Genomic DNA, 22,326 nt, shown 5'->3' on the forward strand with positions numbered 1-22,326 from the left:
TTAAAGTGAAACTGGACTGTAAAAGAAAGCGTGTGTTGTTTCCATAATAAGTAACAGAGGAAGAACGGTGCTCTTCAAAATAAAAGCATAAACACCTGGTACTTACTTAGAAATAATTCATGTAATTTCAGAGTAATTACATGGTAAATTGACTGGTAGTTACCAATATTAACCTAGTAAATACCTGTAATTTCCCTCATAGTTCCCATCTAATGTCTTTGTAATTACCTAGTAATGTTTAGTTTAAACAACCAGGTATTTACCTTGTAATTACATGGTAGATACACATGATTACATGGTACAATAAAATACGTAATAATTACCTAGTACTTACTGGGTAAATTACCCGGTAGTTACCATGTAGTTACCTTGTAAATACAAGGTACTACTAGGTAATTACAGTGTAATTACCATGGTATTACCTGGTTATTACTGTACTGTAAAATAAAGGGTTACCGGAAACATGCCCATGCAGTCCTGAACAAACCTTTTGGATGAAGTTCTCCACCTTGTTCTGCAGCCCCCACCACTTGAACTTGACCGTCACCAGTTTGTAGGCACACATGTGTGGGCAGTCTTTCTTGTTGGGAAGCTCTTTCTGCATGAAACACAGCAGAGGGAACTGAAACGAAACCTTCTCCATGTGACCTCGGCCCATTTTTGACTCTGAGCTCACTTTTATTCCACACATAAAGAATATTACGAAGATAGGTTTTTACCATCTTAAGAATATAGCCAGAGTCCGCCCGTTTCTCTCTCAGGCCAGCACGGAGGTGCTGATGCATGCTTTTATCTCATGTCGTTTAGATCAGCCTTTCTCAACAGGGGTGTCGCGGCACCCTGGGGTGTCCTCTGACTGCTTTAGGGGTGTCCCCAAAAAATTACCTATTCTGACATTTCATATATAAATATATGAATGCATACATAAATACATTCTTTTTGCCTATGAATGAATAAATAAATGAATAAGATACCGTATTTTGACGACCATTAGGCGCAGACAAACGTCTTTTTTTAAAATGTGCCGCGCGCCCAATGACGCAATGCGCCCATTGTATTATTGTAAGGCGGACGTAATTGAGGCCACCACGAGAAGTTAAAGGCGGAAGGGGGCGCGTGAATCACCCATGATTTGCGGACGTGTTAGAGACCATCATCATTAGAGACCAGCTGACTTTCGACATCCTGGTGAATCACACGGTGGAGAAGAAGGGACCAGCACGGTGACGATGAGAAGTCATCGTTCACTGATGTGCTTGCCTGCACGCTGATGGACAGAAACGATGGTGATTTTTAAAAGAAAGACTTTGCCTAAAGAGACTTTTCCAGCCGGAGTCATTATAAAGGCGAATGAAAAGGGCTGGATGGATGAAGGGATGATGATGAGTGGTTGAGCCAGGTCTATGTAAGGTAACCTGGTGGTTTTTTCCACACATCACCATCGCTGCTGATCTGGGACTCTATGCGCGCCCGTCTCACAGACAATGTAAAAAAAGAAGTGAAAAATATGAACGCTGTGCTTGCTGTTATTCCGGGAGGTCTGACGAAGGAATTCCAACCGCTGGACGTTGGTGTGAACCGGCCATTCAATGTGAAGCCTGAATTATGGTTCCGCGTTAAATCGACGCAGAGCCTACGGCATAGGGTACGGCATAGGGTACGCCGTAGGCTACGCGGCGCCGCACACCGTACGTGCGCGTCATATGCATATACAGCGATGCAGTGTGGTTTTTAATTATATTTTACTCTGGGGTGTCGTGAGATTTTATTCACTTTTGAAAGGTGTCATGACTGAAAAAAGGTTGAGAAAGGCTGGTTTAGATTATTGTAATGCCCTGCTCTCTGGTCTTCCTAAAAAGAGTATTAAGAACCTACAATTACTACAGAATTCAGCCGCACGCGTGCTGACGAGGACCAGAGGGCGGGAGCACATTACACCTGTTTTAAAATCGCTGCATTGGCTCCCCGTCCGCTTCAGGATTGATTTTAAGGTTCTTTTACTGGTTTTTAAGTGTCTTAATGGTCTTGGGCCATCTTATTTATCTGACCTGCTTTTACCGTATCAACCCTCACGGACCCTGAGGTCCTCTGGCACCGGCCTTTTAACCATTCCCCGAACCGCGACCAAAACCCACGGTGAGGCTGCATTCAGCCATTATGGCCCCTCTTTATGGAACAGCCTGCCAGAGAACCTCAGGACCGCAGAGAACGTTGATATTTTTAAAAGGAGGCTCAAGACACACCTTTTTAGCTTGGCTTTTATCTGATCTCATTTACCTAGTCTTTTCCGCTTTTTATTGTATTTACTTTTTTAGCTTTTTTATTATCTTTAAACCTTTAATCCATTTTAGTGACTTTTTACTTTATGTTATTTATTATTCATCTTAAGTTTTGTATAGATTTCTCTAAAATTTTACACTTTTTAGGCATTTTTTACTTTCTTTTAATCTTTAAGTTTTTAGCTCCAGTGTTTCCTCAGGGGGGTCGTCCACACTGGGAGGTGTGCCTGCTCCGTCCATGGGGGTGTCGTCATGGGGATCCCTCAGGCCTGGGTGGCTGGGGGTGGGACTCCACCTTCTGTGTGGGGTCTGCCCTGGTCTGTCCGGGTTGGGGGGGGTCTCTGTGGCGATGCTCCCTGTGGTCGTGGTCGGTGGAGCCTCTCGGTGGGGACGGCCACCCATAGGTAGTGTTTTCCTCACCTGGATCGTTAGTGCTAAGCCATGTCACCAGTCCACTTACTGTGTGTGTGTGTGTGGGCGTGTGAGTGTATGCACATGTGTATGAGTGTGAGTGAGGGTGTGTGTATGCGTGGGGGGTGGGGGGTGGGGGGTGGGGGGTGGGGTCGTATGGGATGTTTTAAATTGTACTTTTGATTGTTATTTTATTTTGTATGTAAAGCACCATGGGTTGCATTTACACTGCATGAGTTGGTGCTATATAAATAAATAAAGTTTAAGTTTAAGTTTACTCTGAGGTTCTAAGCTGCTGAGTCGGCTGTATCTGACATCATCACACTACAGGCCACTGATTGGTCGGGGGGTTGGAGTCAGGATGTGACATCAGCAAAAACTGATACTGGAAAAAAAAACTGAACTGGACCGACAACAGCGAGGCTTTTATCAGGAAGGAGCAGAGCAGGATGTTTTTCCTGAGAAGGCTGAGGTCGTTTAAAGTTTGTAACAGGCTACTGAGAATGTTCTACCAGTCAGTGGTCTCCAGTGTCCTGTTCTTGGCCGTGGCCTGCTGGGGAGGCAACATCTGTGCCAGGGACGCTACTGGGCTGAACAAGCTGGTGAAGAACCCCACGCTGTATCCTGGAGTTGTTCCAGCTGAGGGAAAGCAGGGACAACCTAAGGGGCTATATATATATATATATATATATATATATATATATATATATATATATATATATATATATATATATATATACTGTATATATATATATAAATCTGTATCCTGGAGTTGTTCCAGGTGAGGGAAAGCAGCTACAACCTAAGGGGCTATGGCATTTTTGAGCAGAAATGGCCAAGACCAAAAAAAATGTCAAGGTGTATCAGTGTCGAAGGTGTGAAACTATGGAACCGCCTGGATGAGGAACTAAAAAAAAGTAGCTCAATTTACAAATGTAAAAAAAATTATGAATCTAGAATAATAGATAAATATAGAACACTAATATAAATGATCTTGATATTAAATATCCAACTGTCTAAATCAGTGGTTCCCAACCTTTTTTCCTTGCAGCCCCCCCTACTTGTGTCTAAGACCAGCCAGGCCCCCCGACCCGTACGTACTAGCACCAAAAGAGTCTTTAATTTTTCTTTGGTTTACTCTGTATACATATGACTTTTTTTTCTCCAACGTCACCAATGTATAAAATATGAATAAAAGGACATAAAAATATTTCTGAAAAATGTCTCTTTTAATATGAGACAAACATTCTTTTACATTTTTCCTTTAATACCCTGTCGGAGTAGATAAAATGTTGAGTAATGATATAGTAATAAGGAATTAAATAATTTATCTGCACATGTTGCACTTTGGCAAACAACTACCAGCACCTCCTGTTTGTTGGACCAGCAGTGTGTTTATATGTATTGTTGCATTGTCGGCTCTGTTTTTCTGTTTGTCTTCCTTCTTTTTGAATGTCATGAGCTGTTTGGCAATTGATTTCCCCCAGAGGGGACAATAAAGGTTTCAATCAATCAATCACAAGAGCGACTCTGACGGCGGCTTCTTGTTCATTTTATTCCACCAGCAACGGCAGCAGAAGTCTGTTTCATGATCCAACTCTGAGGTGCAGATGTTCATAAACCTGGTGCTGAGGAGAGAATTAAAAAGGGATCTAGACGGAGATAAGGAAAGACCAAATCTACCAGGAACTCTGTCTCTTCATAGCTGCTCACGGCTCCAGCTGACTTTTCAGCAGCGCAGAGACAAACGTTGCAAAAGCGTTGCCGCTTGAAGCTTCTCTCTCTCACTTTTTAACTTGATATCGAACACAAACCACAGACCCAGCAGCACATCTATCATCTCCTCCAGGTTCTACATCTTTAGTGTTGTTGTCTTCTTCCTTTAGATCGGGGGTCGACAACCCATGACTCTAGAGCTGCATGCGGCTCTTTAGCGCTGCCCTAGTGGCTCCCTGGAGCTTTTTCAAAAATGTTTGACCTTTTTTTTCCTGTTTTTTCTTTTTTCTCTTTTTTTCCTTTTTTTTCTTCTTTTTTTCTTCTTTTTTTCCCTTTTTTTCTCTTTTTTTCTTCCTTTTTCCTTTCCTTTTTAATCTCGACATTTTGACTTTTTTCACAAAATTTTGAATATTTTCTCGACATTTGAACTTTTTTCTCAACATTTCGACTTATTTCTCGACATTTCGACTTTTTCTCAACATTTCGACTTTTTTCTCGACATTTCGACTTTTTCTCAACATTTCGACTTTTTTCTCGACATTTCGACTTTTTCTCAACATTTCGACTTTTTTCTCGACATTTCGACTTTTTTCTCAAGATTGTACTTCAACATTAATCTTGAAATTTCTACTTTTTTCTCGAAGTGCATAATGAAAAAAAAAATCTTCCCCCAGTTATAACTAATATAGAAACATGCAGCATGTGTTGTCTTCATTCTAAGGCTGATACAAGACTTTTCATTTTTTTCGGCTCCAGACATATTTGTTTTTTGTGTTTTTGGTCCAATATGGCTCTTTCAACATTTTGGGTTGCCAACCCCTGGTTTAGATCACACAATCAAATACGTCACAGCAGCTTCGCTCCAACCTCCTACTTCTGCTCCAGGTGCTGAATCGTTATGGAAAAGAAACCAGGCCGAGTTGAAATGAGTAGAGCCGAGTAGGAGCTAGTGGAAAAGTGCCATAAAAGAGACGTTCACACCCAAATACCTTCCAGTCGGTTCCCAGGGGCCCTCGTCCGGTCTTCACCGACTTGTACCGGCAGGGATCCTCCTCGGGTTTGTAGTCCTGAGGGGAGAGAAACCACAGACGGGGGTGAGACGCCAGAGCTGAACCCACCGCCTCAACAAAGATCTCTGGGAAACGTGAACAACCTTCGGCTCCACTTGGTGTCTGTCTGCAATGTCGATGTAGACGACGTCCACCTTCTTCCAGGTCTCTGCGTCCAGGCCGTGTACCTGCAGGAGAACCACAGGGCCGGGTTCAAAGCTCCTGCTGGAGGTTTTACAGCGATACCTTCATATGTTTTCATTTTCTACCGTAGTAAGAGCTTTAGCTGCTCTGTGCTGCTTACACTTGTAGTCAAGACCATCTAAACCCAGACCAAGACCAAGACCAAGAGTAGTTCAGCTCAAAATCGAGACCAAACCTAGTTATTTCTTCATCCTGCGTGATTGTAGAACATCATCCTGGTTCAGCTAGTTTCCATATGAGCTTGTTTTCAACTGCAGCTCAATAACACAGAGAAGTGGATGATGATGTTGAACTCACTAGAAATGTTTCCATCCATCAGCTGAGATCAGATATGTGTGGCGACTGCACTACCGCTATTTCTACACTATTGGAGGATTGACTCCAGTGCTTTTAAGGATTGACACAACTACTAACTAGTCCCAAAGTCCTCTAGCAGAATAACCAGCTCCAACACCCCCCTCCACCTCAGAAAAGGAAGGAATAGTAAATGTTACTGATTTAAACTGGACTGAATTTCGAGATGAAAACTGAATTAAAGATATTAAAGACACAATTATCAACTTGAAATTACATTATTTACCATTATAGCTAAAATATGCTAATATTCCGGTTAGAAAAGGGTTATTGACTGCATGGAAACGTAGTCAATCACAACGACCAAGACCTGTCTCAAGAACTACGAGTCTCGTGCTGCGCCATCTCTCTCTGACAAGCACCCCGCATCAGTACCTGATGCTCCACAGCAGCTGCTTGTGTTTGGGAACCTTCCAGCAACCATTAAAAAGAAGAAACCCCCAGAGCGCCCTTCAGAACGACTTTAATTACTAAAGCTGCAAGATCTGGCTTCCTTTCCGCCTCTCTCTCTGATGAAAGCACGACCTTGAGCTGATGCGTCGCCGTGATGATCACAGGACGGGGTTTGCTCCAGTTTTGGCAGCAGCTACAGTAACTTTAACAGGTAGATGTTTGCTGGCTGGATGCGCGACAGTGATGTGAATGTTTCAGAGGAGGCGGAAGACCTCCTGTCACCTAAGTTAAAACATTTTAATCCACGGTCTGTGTGAATACTCGATTCTGATTGGCTGGCAGGTGTACATTAAAAGTGATAACCTACACCTAGAAAACAAGTTCTGTCAAATTGCCTGATATCTTTAATATCATTGTGCTGGATCAACTGCCAGGTGGTAACCACGGCAACGGAGGTTCAGAGAAGAATCTGCCCAGCTACTGCTTTTTGTCCTGTCTCGTCTTCAGAGTCTCTTCTTTTCACTCCTCCGAAACTCTACAATCATGGAATTGATTAACTGGTCTCTCAGCACAATCGACCAAATTTTTGCGACGAGAAGTCAGGGGGTAAGGGAGCCCTCTTGCCCCGATGGGACATTTTTTGCGGGATACACAATGGATTCCTGGAAACATTGGAAACCGTTGTGCTTGGCGATACTGTCTGTCGAGGACGTTGAAGATGCCTTCATAATTGGATTTATGATAGCAGGATTTCTCCTAATTGGAGCGGGGGGATTCCTCGTCTATCGACAAACGCGTAAGTCATCGACAGCTGCTTTGGCCCTCTCCGAGCTGCCTGACGTGACTGAAGGGATAAGCGCTGCGACTAACACTCTGACTTTAACGCTGGAGGAGCAAAGCCGTAAGCTGGATGCGATTCTTGAACAGAATCGCAGGCTGGCGGCGGTCTTTGAGCTCATTGGCCAGATGGAAAAGAACTTGGAGAAGTTGGAAGCTCGGCTCGGCGGGAATTGATCACAAATTCGTCTGTTTGGAGTCGCCATTGAGGAACCAGAGACTTAAGGCTGACAGAAAATTACTGGGATCTGCCTGTTCTTTTCAATAAAATTGTTGATTCTATAATCTGGCCTTGACAGAGCGGTTTGGCTGATCGCTGTAGTCACAATCTCCCTGGTGGAATGTAAATACGGTGACTCTGCCCCGACTAACCCTTCCCTCTCCAGAACATCTGCGGACCTGTTTTCAAGTCGTATCTAAGGTCCGTCCTAGTTACTGGAGAAGTCAACACTGTGTCCATTGAATAAGGACCTTATGGGACGGTAGTGATTGTTCTAGGTATTAGTCAGACCCTCAGGTGTTACCAAGGAAACTAAGTTATGGCTTGTTAAAAAACGTTGTAATTTACCAGGTTCCAACAGCTGCGGACGAGAGATTAAATAGTTGCTCAGCTGTGGCTTGTTATTAAACTAATAATTTCAACTGAAAACACATTAAAGCATGAATAACTGATTTAATATTTATGTTTTTTGGTAAGTGACCGTGGTATAAGCGGGATAATGCCCTTCAAGGTTACTTTAACATAAATATATGGATTTAACAGAGGCAAACTGACGGCTCCCAGCAACATAAAGGTTCAAAACGCTCATCTGTACTGACATTTTCCTGGTGTCCCAGGTCGGGTTTGTGCCACGTCTCGATCTTGATCAGGAAGTTATCTTTCATATACTCGTTCTGGGGAGAGAAGACAGACGGTCCAGTTGACAGAGAGGAGCAGTCCTGCAGCCAATGATGCAAAGAGACATTAAACTGTATCGCAGATTTGACATCCTGCTTTCATGCTCACACACTGACACAAAGTACTGGAGTTGAGGGGGGATGAGGGGGGATGGCATCCCCCCCTGAAATAAAAACGGTCCAAATCATCCCCCCTGTAAAACTGCCATCCCTTTCCATCCCTTATGTCATTTCATCAATGAATGTGGTTTTACTGCTATTTCAACATTTAGAGTCATCACCAGAAAAATAACACCAGAAAAATAACTTATTTGACAACTTTCACCTGGTTCTAGGGCTGTGCGATTGATCGATTTTAAATCTAAATCGGATTTATTAATCAAGACGATGTTAAAAAAAGGAAAATCGGAAAATCGATTTTCCTTTTCTGCATCTGGCTGCATTACAGACAGAGCTCGTCTAGTCATCTTTGTTTGGTCAAGAAAATTGTAAATGTTGTCACTTTACTAAACTCAAGGAGGATTTACAACATCTTTCAATTGCACTTCATTCCCAATAGGGAAATTTGTTTGCTATCTTTCTTTAAAAATAAAGATAAAATATTTGAAACAATTTATTCCATTGTCTTTTGTAGTTTTACCAAAAAAAATCGAAATCGAAAATCGGGTTTTCAGAGAAAAAAATTTGGATTTTATTTTTGTCCAAAATCGCCCAGCCCTACCTGGTTCAAGTAAATTTTCACTTGAAATAAGTAGAAAAACCTGCCAGTGGAACAAGATTTATCTTCTTATTCCAAGCAAAAAAAATCTTGTTCCACTGGCAGATTTGTCTGCTAATTTTAAGTGAAAATCTACTTGAAACAGGTGAAAATTGTTGTTTTTTCCAGTGATGAGTCTTGTTTTAAGTGTAATGAGATTTTTTTTTTACTAAAATGAGACATTTTAACTAGAAATAAGACAAATATTCTTGTTAAGATTTTGAGTTTTTGCAGTGATCCATGTTACTTATCCTGTGAAGGACAGAGTCATATTGATAAGTTCAGAAAAGTGTTTTTTATTGTTGTGTTTTGATGTATTTGATGTAAGCCCAGTGGATATTTAAAGCTTACAGAAGGCTGCATTTAACTGCTGCTATGTCATTCCTGCAGTATTTCTGCAGGTGTTTTGGTCACTGCTATTATTTGTAATATATTATATTATTTGTAATCAGCACAAATTATCTGTCCCCATATGATAAAATCCACCATCCCGCCTGATTTGTTTTTTACAACTCGAGTACTGCTGACACACACACACACATACACACACACATGTACACGAAAGATCACATTTCCCTCTCAGCTTTCAGGTTAACCAGCTGGGGATACGAGCACCAAGGCCTGTCCAGTCTTTTCAGGGGATTTCTGAATGATTTCAGCAGAGAAAAGCAGAATACTCACGGTGATGACTGCCGAGGACGGAGGAGACGGAGGAAGAAGACAGAGAGACACAGAATGAGTGCAGTTAAAGAACATGTGAGAAACACAACATTTGCAGCGTTATGTATAAACGTGATGGAGCGACAGATGGCCGTCGAGCAGAGTGTGGAGTGTGAGAGCTCAGCCTGAACGATTGCATGACTCTCCTCACTGGACGTACAGTAAATTATTCAACAACTCCTGCAGAGGTGGCGGGAGAAAGACGTATCCGGGACACGGCGGCATCTTTGATCCGAGGCCATTTGAGCCGCTGCAGGTCACGGCTCCGTGGATCAAAATGGAGAAGGCCACGTTAAGCACCGTCCTCTCCTTCGTTTTAACCCCAAGAATGACTTTCTCACCAAACCAGTCAAAGCAACGAGCTGGTCTGCATGTGCACGACTTTATGGTGAATCCTGGTTAGATGTTTGAGTTCTTATTCTGCTTTTACAGGCTGTTAGGATTTTATGCAATTGGTTAAAGGTTTGAAGGGTTTTTCTATAAGATTCTACACTGCTCAGGAGTTCTACGGAAGAGTATTAGGGCCAGGCAAGATTTTTTATTGTGCACTTTCGGAAAAAAAAGTCGAAATGTCGAGAAAAAGTCGAAATGTCGAGAATAATGTTGAAATACAATTTCAAGAATAAAGTCAAAATTTCGCCTTTTTTCTCAACATTTCAACTTTATTCACGAAATTTTGACTTTTTTCTCAATATTTCGACTTTTTTCTTGAAATTGTACTTCAACATTAATCTCGACATTTCGACTTTTTTCCTCCTCAACATTTCGACTTTTTTCTCAACATTTCGACTTTTTTCTCAAAATTGTATTTCAGCATTAATCTTGACATTTCGACTTTTTTCTCAACATTTCAACTTTTTTCTCAAAATTGTATTTCAGCATTAATCTTGACATTTCGACTTTTTTCTCGAAGTACACAATAAAAAAAAATCTCCCTCTCAAATATTTTTTCTCCTGCCTGGCCCTAATACTCTTCCGTAGGAGTTCGGCTATAGTTCAGCTATCTTCCCTATTTGCAGGGTCAACTCCTGTTTTATGACTAGGCTGTTAGTGTTTCTTTAGGTAAAGAAAATGAAGAGAAACATATATTTTAACAGTGATCATCCGTTATCTGGGTTGACATCTTAAGTAGGAAGCATAAACAGGGACATACGACTGAAGGTCTGATATGTTTGGCAGATGAGGTTCACGTACAAGGGACACCTCCCTTTTTAGTATAAATACGACTGGATAAATGACCACTGTGTGCATTTCTCTCCTGCCTTTGTGGTTTGAGAAAAAAGTTTACCTCTGGCCGGAAAACATTGTGCATGATTAATAAAAGCTTGTATTAACTTTGATTCTATTTCACTGGTTTTCTTATGGTGCACCAGACAAACCAACACGGGATCTTTCAAGTCTGTTACTCAAACACTAGAGAACACCAGTAAAACCTGGATTTGTGTTGCAGATAAACAGCTTCTCTGGGTTTCTGAACGTTGTCTTTTGGTAACGATAAGGCAGATACGACTGCTTTAAGATCAACCTGGACACCATCATGCTCAGAAAGATCCTCCTCATGATTACTGAAGGTAATAATAATATTCTGGCATATGTGATAATATTTTTCAACTTCCTGGCTGGTATCCTTAACGAGATAATTGAGATATGAGCTTCAGAAGGTCACAGATCAAGCATTTATTATCTGTAAACACCATAAAACACTCAAAGCCTATGCAGATGTACAGGTATGTAGTCTGGTGTGTTGTGCAGGCTGTGTGTAGAGTGTGTGTAGAGTGTGTGTAGAGTGTGTGTGCAGGGTGCACATTTACCTGTGCGACAGTATGGATATGCGTTCCAGGCTTTCTCGTGGATGTTGAGAGCTGAAGCCGGAGCCAACATTCGGACAAATGACGGCACTTTACTGCAGGACAGGGAACGAAAATATGTTTCAGTTTCATGTTTTAAAGAACTAAATAGATTTTTTTCTTTAAATAATTTCTACCATCTAGAATAGCTTTGCATTCTTCCCTGTGAATAATAATGGCTCTCATTTACACGTTTCACCTCAAGTTTACTCCAGAACACGACGTTGGACATTCGTGAGGTCATTAACCATTTAATCTTAAATGTTTTCCAACATAAGAAAACACGTGCCGACAGAACAAAAGCACAGACCATGTTAATATATTATTTTTTTACTTAAACCTTGAGTCCTGGTCCTGGTTGGTGCCAGAAACCCCTCCCCGCCCGTACTGCTATGATCTTTGCTAGTGATGTTCAATACCACAGATTTCCTTACCGATCCGATATTAAGTAAAATTCAGGCTGGTATCGGTGATACCGATTTGATACCGATACATTGTGCAAATACAACTAATGTGCCGGTAAATCTGAAAAAATCTGTGTATTTTAGATAGTTTAAGAATACAAGAGTCACTTATTTAGCTATTTATTTTATGGTCAGAAGTATAATTATATCATATATATTAATAATATATAATATATTATAGAAGTATACTGAGGTAGCGGCCTCATTCACAATACAGCCAAGCTGTTACAACAACAGAAAAACCAGTGTTTGAAAAAGGTGTTTCTATCACTAAAAATACTAAAAAAGTGAAATAATAAATCCATTGAAATAAATAAAAGAAAAATAAACAAAAATAAGTACTACTATAATAGTACTATAGTACTACTATAAAAATGAAAATAAAAAAAGAAAGTTCCTACCAGCAGCGTTTCATTTAGACAAAATCTAAATAGTTTAGTTACTTTCCACCGTTTTCCTGTTAATGACATATTTTACCACAAATGACTGAAGTATCAAAAGGATCAATATTTTAGTTTGAGAATCGATTTTAGAGCAAACAGATCTGGTATTGGAAGTATCGATACTTCATAATTAATCCTCACAACTCTAATCTTTGCTGTTAGCTGCGTGTTTCTGTCACAGTTTGGTTATATACTTCCTATCTTATTTTGAAAGTTCTGTCTTGACTTCCCTTGTTCCCATCTGCCCTGATTGTCTGCACCTGTGTCTCGTTAACCTCCTCTGTATCTGGTCTTGTCTTTCCCTTGTTTCCTGCTGGTCTGTTTCTGTTTCCTCCCAACTTGTGTCTTGTCATGGTTTTGGATTCTTGCTCTTGTGTTTTTTGTTAAGCCTGCTCTGCAGCACATTTTTTGGTACTCTTGCGTCTCTCCTGTGCTTAGGTCTTCACCTACCAACTCGTGACAGTTTCTGTATTTGCAGCTCATGATGTTGAATAAATGAAGCGTGCTCATATTAATTTAGCATCCTAAAATATCTCCAGGGTTAAGGGTGAAGTTTAGCTATGAGCTGCCGCTGCCCTGCCAAGAACTCAAACACTGCACATTTCACTTTCCCCTATTTGCTATAACTCAACTGTTTTATACTATTTAAAATCTATTTATTTCTTATTTTATTTCATCATGTGAATACTGTAAAAATTCAAGTTTAATTTGTCTTTTTAATTATTGTGGACTGTTTATTTTTATTATTCTTTATTCTTTTATATTATTACTTGTATTTTGCACCATGGGTCAGGGAATAATAATAATGTGATGTAATAATGTCATTTCATTGTGCTGTATGTTGAACATATCTGACAATAAAACTTGAAACTTATGTCAACTGTGAGAAACTTTTCCATGAGCCCAGTTTAAGTCAAGTTAAGTTGATCTGAACTTCAACTTAAGTTAATTTAGGAAAATGCTGCTATTGTGCACATATAAGAGCTGACCACTACTACCGCAGGTCCTTCATCCCGACAGACATCAGACTCTACAACAACCAACTTAGTCATTCAAGTTTCAAGTGCAATAACCTGCTTTCTGAAAGCACCACCTGTATATTTGCTATGTTTTATTAATTATATATATATATTTTATGGTCAGCATTTTTGTAAATTGCTTTCTCTTCAAGTAATGGTTCATGTCACTCCACAAGTACAGTTTAAAAGTTAAATAACCTTCTCTCTCTAAATGCATCACTGGTAGTTTTGTCTCTTTGCACATGTATATATTATTCGTTTTTCAGGTTTAGTACTTCTTTTGTACAGTGCTCTTTTTTATGTTGCTCTTTTTAATTACTTAGCTACTTATTGGTTATTTTTTAGGATATACTTTTTTATACCTTTTCGTCCTTTCGTGTATATTTTGTAAAAATTGTCGAGCGTGTGTATGTTTGCTGCTGCACAAGTGAATTTACCCTCTGGGGGATCAATAAAATTTTTTCTATTCTATTCTATTCTATTCTATCATCTGTTCCTTTAGATGTAGTTGTTGATTTCTTCTGATATTAAAGGGGACCTATTATTGCATCTAATGTCTATTTTAAACAGGCCTTGAATGTCTTAAAAACAAGCTTTTGATTTTTTTTTTGGTAAATAAATTAGAAATTCAGCCTCTGATCCATGTCTTTATCTTCCCAGTCTCTAACCTCATTATCTATGCGGGATTCTGAGTGGGCGGGGCTATGATAATGAGGCTCTGTGCTGATTGGCTGCCTGAATGACGCATAGCAGGGGAGGGCAAAAAGACAGAATACAGACATTTGTGTTGGTTTTTACAACCAACAACAGAGCAATTTGCATTTCTAGCTCGAACAGACGCCAAAACGATACACCACTACGAAAAAATGGAAAAAAAAGAAAGAAAGAAAGAAAAAAGCTCCGGCCGGCGGAGTTAGTTGTTTTTCCAGCCAGAGTTAGTTGTGGGCGTGCTTTCACGCATCGGAGGCCAACCTATGCAAATTGCATTTTGGTTACGTAACGAAAGGGAGCAGAATCTGAACGGCTGTACAGACACTGCAGAATTTGGTTGCTTTCCTCCTTCTCTGAGTTGGCAGGCTGAAGGGAGACCACTTTATATATGTTAAAGCAAGAAAAAACCTGTTTTTCATAATAGGTCCCCTTTAAGGTGGACTGAGGAGTGATTGAAGTGGTGAGATATCGGGCCAAAAAGGAAAAATGCAGGATTAAAACAAGCGAGAGTGGGTGGTGCGGGACCTCACGGAGAAGCCTTTTTCTGTCATTCATCAACGCTCTTCAAATACTTACCTTTGCAAATGGTAGATTTTGTGTGTGTACTGCCCCTTCTCTCCGTCCTTCTCGTAGGGTTCATTTTTTAGCACCTCCACTCCTTCACCTCCACCCGTCTCATTCTTACTGGCTTCGGCCACAGAGTACAGCTGGCCGACCTGGTACTGAGGAGCAGAGAGAGGGACGAATGAACGGGCCTGTTCACCTGCATGCTTGCTTCACCTGCATGCTTGCTCTGTAGTTTTTGGGGTTAGTTAGCGGTAGCTTAGCTTAGACTGCGATCAGATCTCAAGATTTAGGTCGATTGCTGTTATTGTTTTGGTTGGCTCTGTGCCGGTTTCGTGTTTTGTTTGTGGTTTTTTGTTGCAGATTTCCAGTGCTTGACGTGTGTCTCCCTGTGTTCCTGCTTTCTGGATTGTGCAGTGGATGTCGTCACCCCCCCACCCCCCCCCCCCAAAAAAAAAAATCACTGGGTTTGTATGTATATATTTATGTATGTGTATGCATATGTATGCGTATATGTATATATATTAAATATAGTAATAATGCACATATATTTACCTTTGGTTTCTACCTTCATGGTATCAATCATTAATATGTGTGCAGACAAGGTAAAAAAAAAAAAAAAAAAAAAAAAAAGAATGAACGGGCCTGTTGTCATTTACCAACGGTATACGTTCTCCGGCTCAAATCCCACCCTCCATCTCATCCCCCCATCTTCCTGATCCGGACCTTGCGTGGGATTGTTTGAAAACAGGACAATGGCTTCTTTCATTTCTTAATCACCTCTAATCCATCGTCTAACCTCGGCACAAAGCTGGTACCGGAGCGCACTTGCAACACTGCAGAGATGTAAGTAATCAATGCAGAATGAACTATTCCATTGTTTTCACAGAGAGATTACAAAGATTACTCTTTTTCTAATTGCCTTATTTGTCAGTTCAGAAATGGGACCATTAGAAAGCCGCTCCGGCTCCCGCGGTCAGCTGTGCATTCCTTCTCCGGGGGAAAGGAGAAGTTGTGTGATGAGCCGACAAACATGACACAACCTCAGTTTCATCACAAGCAGAGTTTCTCCTATCGTTACGAAGGCCCATCGTGGAGCTTTGGTTCAAGTTATTGTTTTCAAAATGATTCAGATTTAATCAAAATGGATGCAAGAACTTCATTTAGACGGAAGTAGAAAACTGTCTCCGTGTTGGGAGGGTTCACTTAAAAACTAGCCTACTGTATGTTTATTGAGCTGATGTTTCATCATTTCTATGCTGACAGCATTTTAACTGCTGATTAATATGATCTCCGGGGGGCGCCGTGTTTGTGCATCCTCTCTGGACCGCTGCCTCAGAAATCTGCATCTAACTGTTAAAGCTGTGTAATAGATGTGAGGGGTCGTCTGCTACTCTGGTTATCGTTATCAACACATTAGTTTTGTCCTGAGGAACAGTAAAGGCTGAATTATGGTTCTGCGCTACACCAACGCAGAGCCTACGCCGTCGCCGTTGCCGTGACGCCGTCGTGAATCCTTCGGAGTTCTCAGTCACTCCATTTAGCCGTGGTGCAGTACCCCCCGAGAGCGTTAGTTGATACTTTGTTTATGTTCCGTTTTTTTTCCGGTTAAAGTGAATCAAAGAGATAAGGACAACTATTGTGCAAAAAAACAAAACAACCCAAAAGAAAAAAATCTCACACACACGAAGAAAAGAGAGCTGAAAGTTCACGACTGCTTCACGAACCGGAAACCGGAAATGCGTTGCTACCAAGCGAACCAATCACAGCCCTCTCGGTCTGCGTTGGGTCTGCGTCGCCGGGACGCGTAGTTACATTTTTTGGGAGGTGCAGGTCAGGCTACGGTGTAGGCTATGGAGAGACTCCCGCGTAGCCGCGTACCCTACGGCGTAGGCTCTGCGTTGATTTAACGCGGAACCATAATTCAGGCTTAAGAGTTGTGTACTTATGGGGGAAAGTATTGGGGGTCGAAGAGGACCCTGAGGAAGTACCGGTAAATGCAGACCAGGAGAAGGAAGTTTAGATGGAGGATCTGGAGAAACCTGAACTCTTGAGCAGTAGCTATAATGTCCGTCACCGAGGAGTGGCTACAGGAACATAATCTGGACTCGAGTCCTCCTCTAGAGAGATATACGAACTAGACGGCAGACGGCGCAGTCAGAGTGAACCAGCAGAAACTCCAGAACCTCTCAACAGCAGGTGTTACTGTGAAGGAGCGTCTCTGCACCCAGATAGCTGACAGAAAGTAACGTTTTCGAGAGTCACTTTGAGAGGCCTTTTTTTTTCCTCTTTACATTTTTTTATAGTATTGGCGGACAGAATTAGTGAAAGAAAATCTAGAAAATCTCAATGATCTTCATCTTGAAGCCTGAATTATGGTTCTGCGTCAACCCAACGCAGAGCACACGCCGTCGCCGTGACGCCGTCGTGAACCTTCGGACTTCTCCATCATTCCATTTCGTCGCGGTGCGGTACCCCCCGTGACCGCTAATTCGCGATCTTTTCCTGAATGGTTTATCCGACTTTTTCCGGTCACAATGAATCAAAGAGATAAGGACAAATATTGTGCAAAAACCAAAACAAAAAAAATCACACATACACGAAGAAAAAAGCGCTGAAAGTTCACGACTGCTTCAAACCGGAAACCGGAAATGCGTTGCTTCCAAGAGAACCAATCACAGCCCTCTCCGTCTGCGTGTGGTCTGCGTCGCCTCGACGCGTAGTTACAATTTTCAGGAGGTGAGGCGTACCACACGCCGTAGGCACGCCGTCGTTTTGACGCAGAACCATAACTCAAGCTTAACTCAATCTCAAATGACTCTCTAACCATCTCCATCATAAAGCCCATTCACACCTGGTATTATCATCCGTGGACGGCCTTAAACACCGCTGTAACCTCGGCCAGGATCTGTTTGAGGACATCCTGAGGTCGGATCACTCGAACCAAACTGGGAGATGGACCGGGCCACATGTGGCCGCTTTCTCGTAGCCGTTTAAACCCAATGGGCCACATTAGCTGCTTTCCCAGGCCAGTTTATTCCCCAACTGTCATCTCCAGTGCTTAACGGAGCCAAACCAGGACACAATAGCCCCTGATTTCTGGGGCTGGATGAGGCTTGATGGGGCGTCAGGGTAGAAGCAGGATTTTTTATTTCATTTTATGGCTCTTCTCATCAACTATGTTTATGACAGCATTTTGCATCACTTACTGCTGCTGATGACATGTGTTACAGATTCGGTTTTAGATTAACTTCACATATATTTACACAGCAAAATCACCAATGTGCCCACACTTTTTAGTGTTAATTTAACACTGTTTAGTGTAAAAGTAAGTAATTTAACACTGCAGGTGTTAGGAAGCACATCACACTCAAAATATAAACTAAAACTTAATGAATTCTGCTCTGAAAGTTTTACTTTTACACTAAAAAGTATCAAAATAACACTAAAAAGCATTAAATGGTGGTTTTACTGTGAGATTTGTCTCTCAGCGTTTACTTGTTTGCTCCTTTCTTGTGCTGACTGATGGACACGGTTGTTCTTGTCCTTCTACCGAATCACTGAATCACTGCTGCGACGCAATATTCTAGGTAGGTCAACGAGGCGGGACAGCAGCGCTAACAACCCGGCAGGAGCAGGAGGGGATTTCTGCATGTGAATAGAGGCTCAATTAGCACGTTTGCTCATTAGTGGGGATAACGAGTATTGTATAACCGATGTCTTCTGTGTAAGTCAGGACTTGCCGCAACAATGGAGTGAAGTGTGAAACAACAAGCAGGAGATGCCAGCAGCACACCGTGGTCTTCTTCTTCTTCTTCTTCTAGCTCTGTTTAGTGCGTCGATGCTCTAAATGTGCTGCAGAAAACATGTTCTTGCTTCCTTGCAAATGACGTGCAGAGAGACTTGGTCACAAGTTGTCTCTCAACACATATAAGGACACACATGTTAATGCCAGATGCGAGCAGAGCTTTCCACTTGGGATCAATTCGCTCAGGACGGAGGTCACCTGTGAAAACTTCTATGTTGCCCCTTTAAAGAGGAAATATTACATCCTTTCATTCAGGGCTGCGTATCAATTCAAATGTCAAGAATCAATTCAATTCCGATTCTTAAGATTCAGAATCGATTATCAAGATTTGATTTGATTCGATTCCGATATTGATTTGGGTTATTGTTGTTAAAACTGTTTTTTGAGCTGTTGCATGAATTATATGACTGTGTAGTTATACCACATATTAATACTAGTATTATATTGAGATTCAACAGCAAGTATTGCAGCTAATGATGCTGTAAGGACCAATCAGCTCCCAGAATGCTGATAGAACTGCTTTCAGAAACATAATTTAAATTTTTTTCCCATTTTCGGTCTATTTTGATTTTTAATTTTTGAGCATTTGGTTTTTAGCATTTTATGCAAATATAACCTCAAGACAGTATATAAAGTAATAAAATATAGACAATTTATGCAATTATAATTGAAAACTTTAATGTTTTCATACCTTTAAACATATTTAAAAGCAAAAACCCCAGTTATTCTTGTGTCCAACAAAACAATCCTTTTTTGGGCATAAACAAAAAAATACCAAAAGTTCTAATGTAATGATGAAAAAAAAAAGATCTTTAGACATACGAATCGAATTAACAATTAATTAACATTTTCGGTCTATTTTGATTTAAAATTTTTGAGAATTTGGTTTTTAGGATTTTATGGAAATATAACCCCAAGACAGTATATAAAGTAATGAAATATAAACAATGTATGTAATTATAACTGAAAATTTGAAAACTAACTGAAAAAATGTTTTCATACTTTTAAACATATTTAAAGGCAAAAACATGGCACCAGTTATTCTCGTGTCCAACAAAACATTCCTTTTTTGGGCATAAACAAAAAAATACCAAAAGTTGTAATGTAATAATTAAATGAATCGATCTTTAGACATACTAATTGATTTTTAAGAATTAATATGAGAATCGATTTAGAATCGGCAAATCGATTTTTTCAACACAGGCCTAAACATTTTGCTGGCATGGAGGAATATTGTACAAGAATCTTTACTACAGTCACGACAACTGTTTTCAGGATGGAGTAACTTCACTCCGGTCCATTCTGCAGGACGTGCCCTGGTGTTGCATGAATAGGCCTCCCTGTCAGTTTGATGGAGTGCAGCTGACGCGGCATGATATGGCAACACTGACCAGTCACCGGTCGATCGCAGTCAGGCTCGAAAACTTAAGTGTCCGTAGGAGGAGATGGAGCAGTTTGAATGTTTATACCGTCGCTAATGGGCATCCTGATTAAAAGGGCAGATTACTGTAGTAATACTGTAATAATCGATGAAGAGAGCGAGGCCGGGTGGACATGTGATGTCATGGAAGTAGTTTCAGGTAACTCATTTGCAATGCAGGCCTGAGCAGAGCAGCAGGCTGCAGCTGAGAGGGAGATAAGCGGACGGAGAGACAGACGGAGCAGCAACACACTGCTGCCTGTGTCGGTTCAGCAGCTCGTCTGAAAGGAGCAACTGTTTTACTGCTGCTGTAAAATATGGAGATGCGACTTTTCTCTGTGAAATGACCACATCTGAGCTGAGCTCACCATTTGTGGAGTCAATATGTTATATCTCACCGGAAACAAAGTAACAGGTATATGAGAATATGTGGACATCAAATATACTAGGAACATATAGACAAGTCCAGCAAGTCGATCTCCACCGACTTTGATGTTAAAACGGCCAACGTTGCAGCAGAAATAAACATATTTACAAGAAACTGTTGGTCTTTACAGCTAGGCTTGTTGATCTTTATGTACCTTATGTATTTATACACAGTGTGAAGATGCCTTTTTTCCCTCCTCTATCCCAGTGTCATCCTCTTTTGGAAAAACTATGTCACCAACCGTGTTAACTGAAGTCAAATTCCCTGTTTGATGTATTCAAACGTTGTCATTAAAGTCTGATTCTGATTCTCATCAGCTAAAATAACTTTTAGCAACAAATTTATGCATTGTTTGCAGTCTGCATCTATGGTGTCGAATATCTAACTCTGACTTTAGCTATGAATAAAGACCTAACGGGGAATAATCATTCTCTTTTTTAAGAAAATATGCTGTACTTGTTGTACTGTTAACATCCTAAGAATTTGCTGCAGTTGGTTTCAGGTTGGGAGAGTTCACAGGCATCTTGGTTGGAGGCTCCCAGCCAGTTAGCCGCGGCTAACGAGAGGAGGCCAGCAGCTGATTGGCTGCTACCTCTTGCAGCAGCCAGGTCCTCCGATCAGGTGGAGCTTCATCTCTCACCATCTCAGGATCTTTCTACATTGACTGACCAAACCACCAGTAGATGGGTAGCGGAGCACAGCGGGACACTATCTGTCACCTGGGCCACCAGGACCCGCCTCGGGCAGGTGACCCCGAGACCCCGTGACCCCTGGCCACACTCATCCCTTATGTTGGTCTGGTGGAAACATCTGACATGAGGCTGCATAGCTATATTTGACCAAAATAATCCATCCATCCATTTTCCGCCGCTTATCCGATACCGGGTCACGGGGGCAGCAGTCTCAACAGAGATGCTCAGACTTCCTTCAACCCAGACACTTCCTCCAGCTCTTCCTCCAGCTCTTCCTCCATCTCTTCCTCCAGCTCTTCCTCCAGCTCTTCCTCCAGCTCTTCCTCCATCTCTTCCTCCAGCTCTTCCTCCAGCTCTTCCTCCAGCTCTTCCTCCAGCTCTTCCTCCAGCTCTTCCTCCAGCTCTTCCTCCAGCTCTTCCTCCAGCTCTTCCTCCAGCTCTTCCTCCAGCTCTTCCTCCAGCTCTTCCTCCAGCTCTTCCGAGGGGAGTCCGAGACGTTCCCAGGCCAGCCGAGAGACATAGTCTTCCAGCGTGTCCTGGGTCTTCCCCGGGGTCTCCTCCCGGTGGGACATGCCTGGAACACCTCCCTAGGGAGGAGGGACATGCCTGGAACACCTCCCTAGGGAGGAGGAGGGACATGCCTGGAACACCTCCCTAGGGAGGAGGGACATGCCTGGAACACCTCCCTAGGGAGGAGGGACATGCCTGGAACACCTCCCTAGGGAGGTGGGACATGCCTGGAACACCTCCCTAGGGAGGTGGGACATGCCTGGAACACCTCCCTAGGGAGGCGTCCAGGAGGATCCGTTACAGATGCCCCAGACACCTCAGCTGACTCCTCTCAATGTGAAGGAGCAACGGCTCGACTCCGAGCTCCTCCCGGGTGACCGAACTCCTCACCCTATCTCTAAGGGAGCGTCCAGCCACCCTGCAGAGGAAACTCATCTGTAAGGGAGCGTCCAGCCACCCTGCGGAGGAAACTCATCTCGGCCGCTTGTATCCGCGATCTCGTCCTTTCGGTCACTGCCCAAAGTTCATGACCATAGGTGAGGGTAGGTGCGTAGATTGACCGGTAAATCGAGAGCTTCGCCTTTCGACTCAGCTCCTTCTTCACCACGACGGTCCGGTACATCGACCGCATAACTGCGGACGCTGCACCGATCCGTCTGTCAATCTCACGCTCCATCGTTCCCTCACTCGTGAACAAGATCCCGAGATACTTGAACTCCTCCACCGGAGGCAGGACTTCTCCACCCACCCGGAGAAGGCACGCCACCCTTTCCCGGTGGAGAACCATACTCACTGACCCCCCAA

The 22,326-nt window shown here is 42.1% G+C and overlaps 1 protein-coding gene across 1 annotated transcript in view; it reads right to left on the reverse strand.

Moving 5' to 3' along the window:
* The window catches only part of pitpnab (phosphatidylinositol transfer protein, alpha b), a 37,033-nt gene that overhangs the window by 6,660 nt on the left and 8,047 nt on the right, over positions 1-22,326 (reverse strand). Inside the window, exons 3-9 of the mRNA XM_061739214.1 lie at positions 14,678-14,823; positions 11,429-11,520; positions 9,579-9,586; positions 8,063-8,137; positions 5,560-5,643; positions 5,396-5,473; positions 488-598 (exon numbers count right to left, since the gene is read on the reverse strand). Of these exons, the coding sequence (XP_061595198.1) occupies positions 488-598; positions 5,396-5,473; positions 5,560-5,643; positions 8,063-8,137; positions 9,579-9,586; positions 11,429-11,520; positions 14,678-14,823 (594 nt within the window). The remainder of the gene's footprint in view (positions 1-487; positions 599-5,395; positions 5,474-5,559; positions 5,644-8,062; positions 8,138-9,578; positions 9,587-11,428; positions 11,521-14,677; positions 14,824-22,326) is intronic.

Source organism: Cololabis saira, chromosome 14 (genome assembly GCF_033807715.1).
Source record: "Cololabis saira isolate AMF1-May2022 chromosome 14, fColSai1.1, whole genome shotgun sequence".
In the NCBI taxonomy this organism is placed as follows: domain Eukaryota; kingdom Metazoa; phylum Chordata; class Actinopteri; order Beloniformes; family Belonidae; genus Cololabis; species Cololabis saira.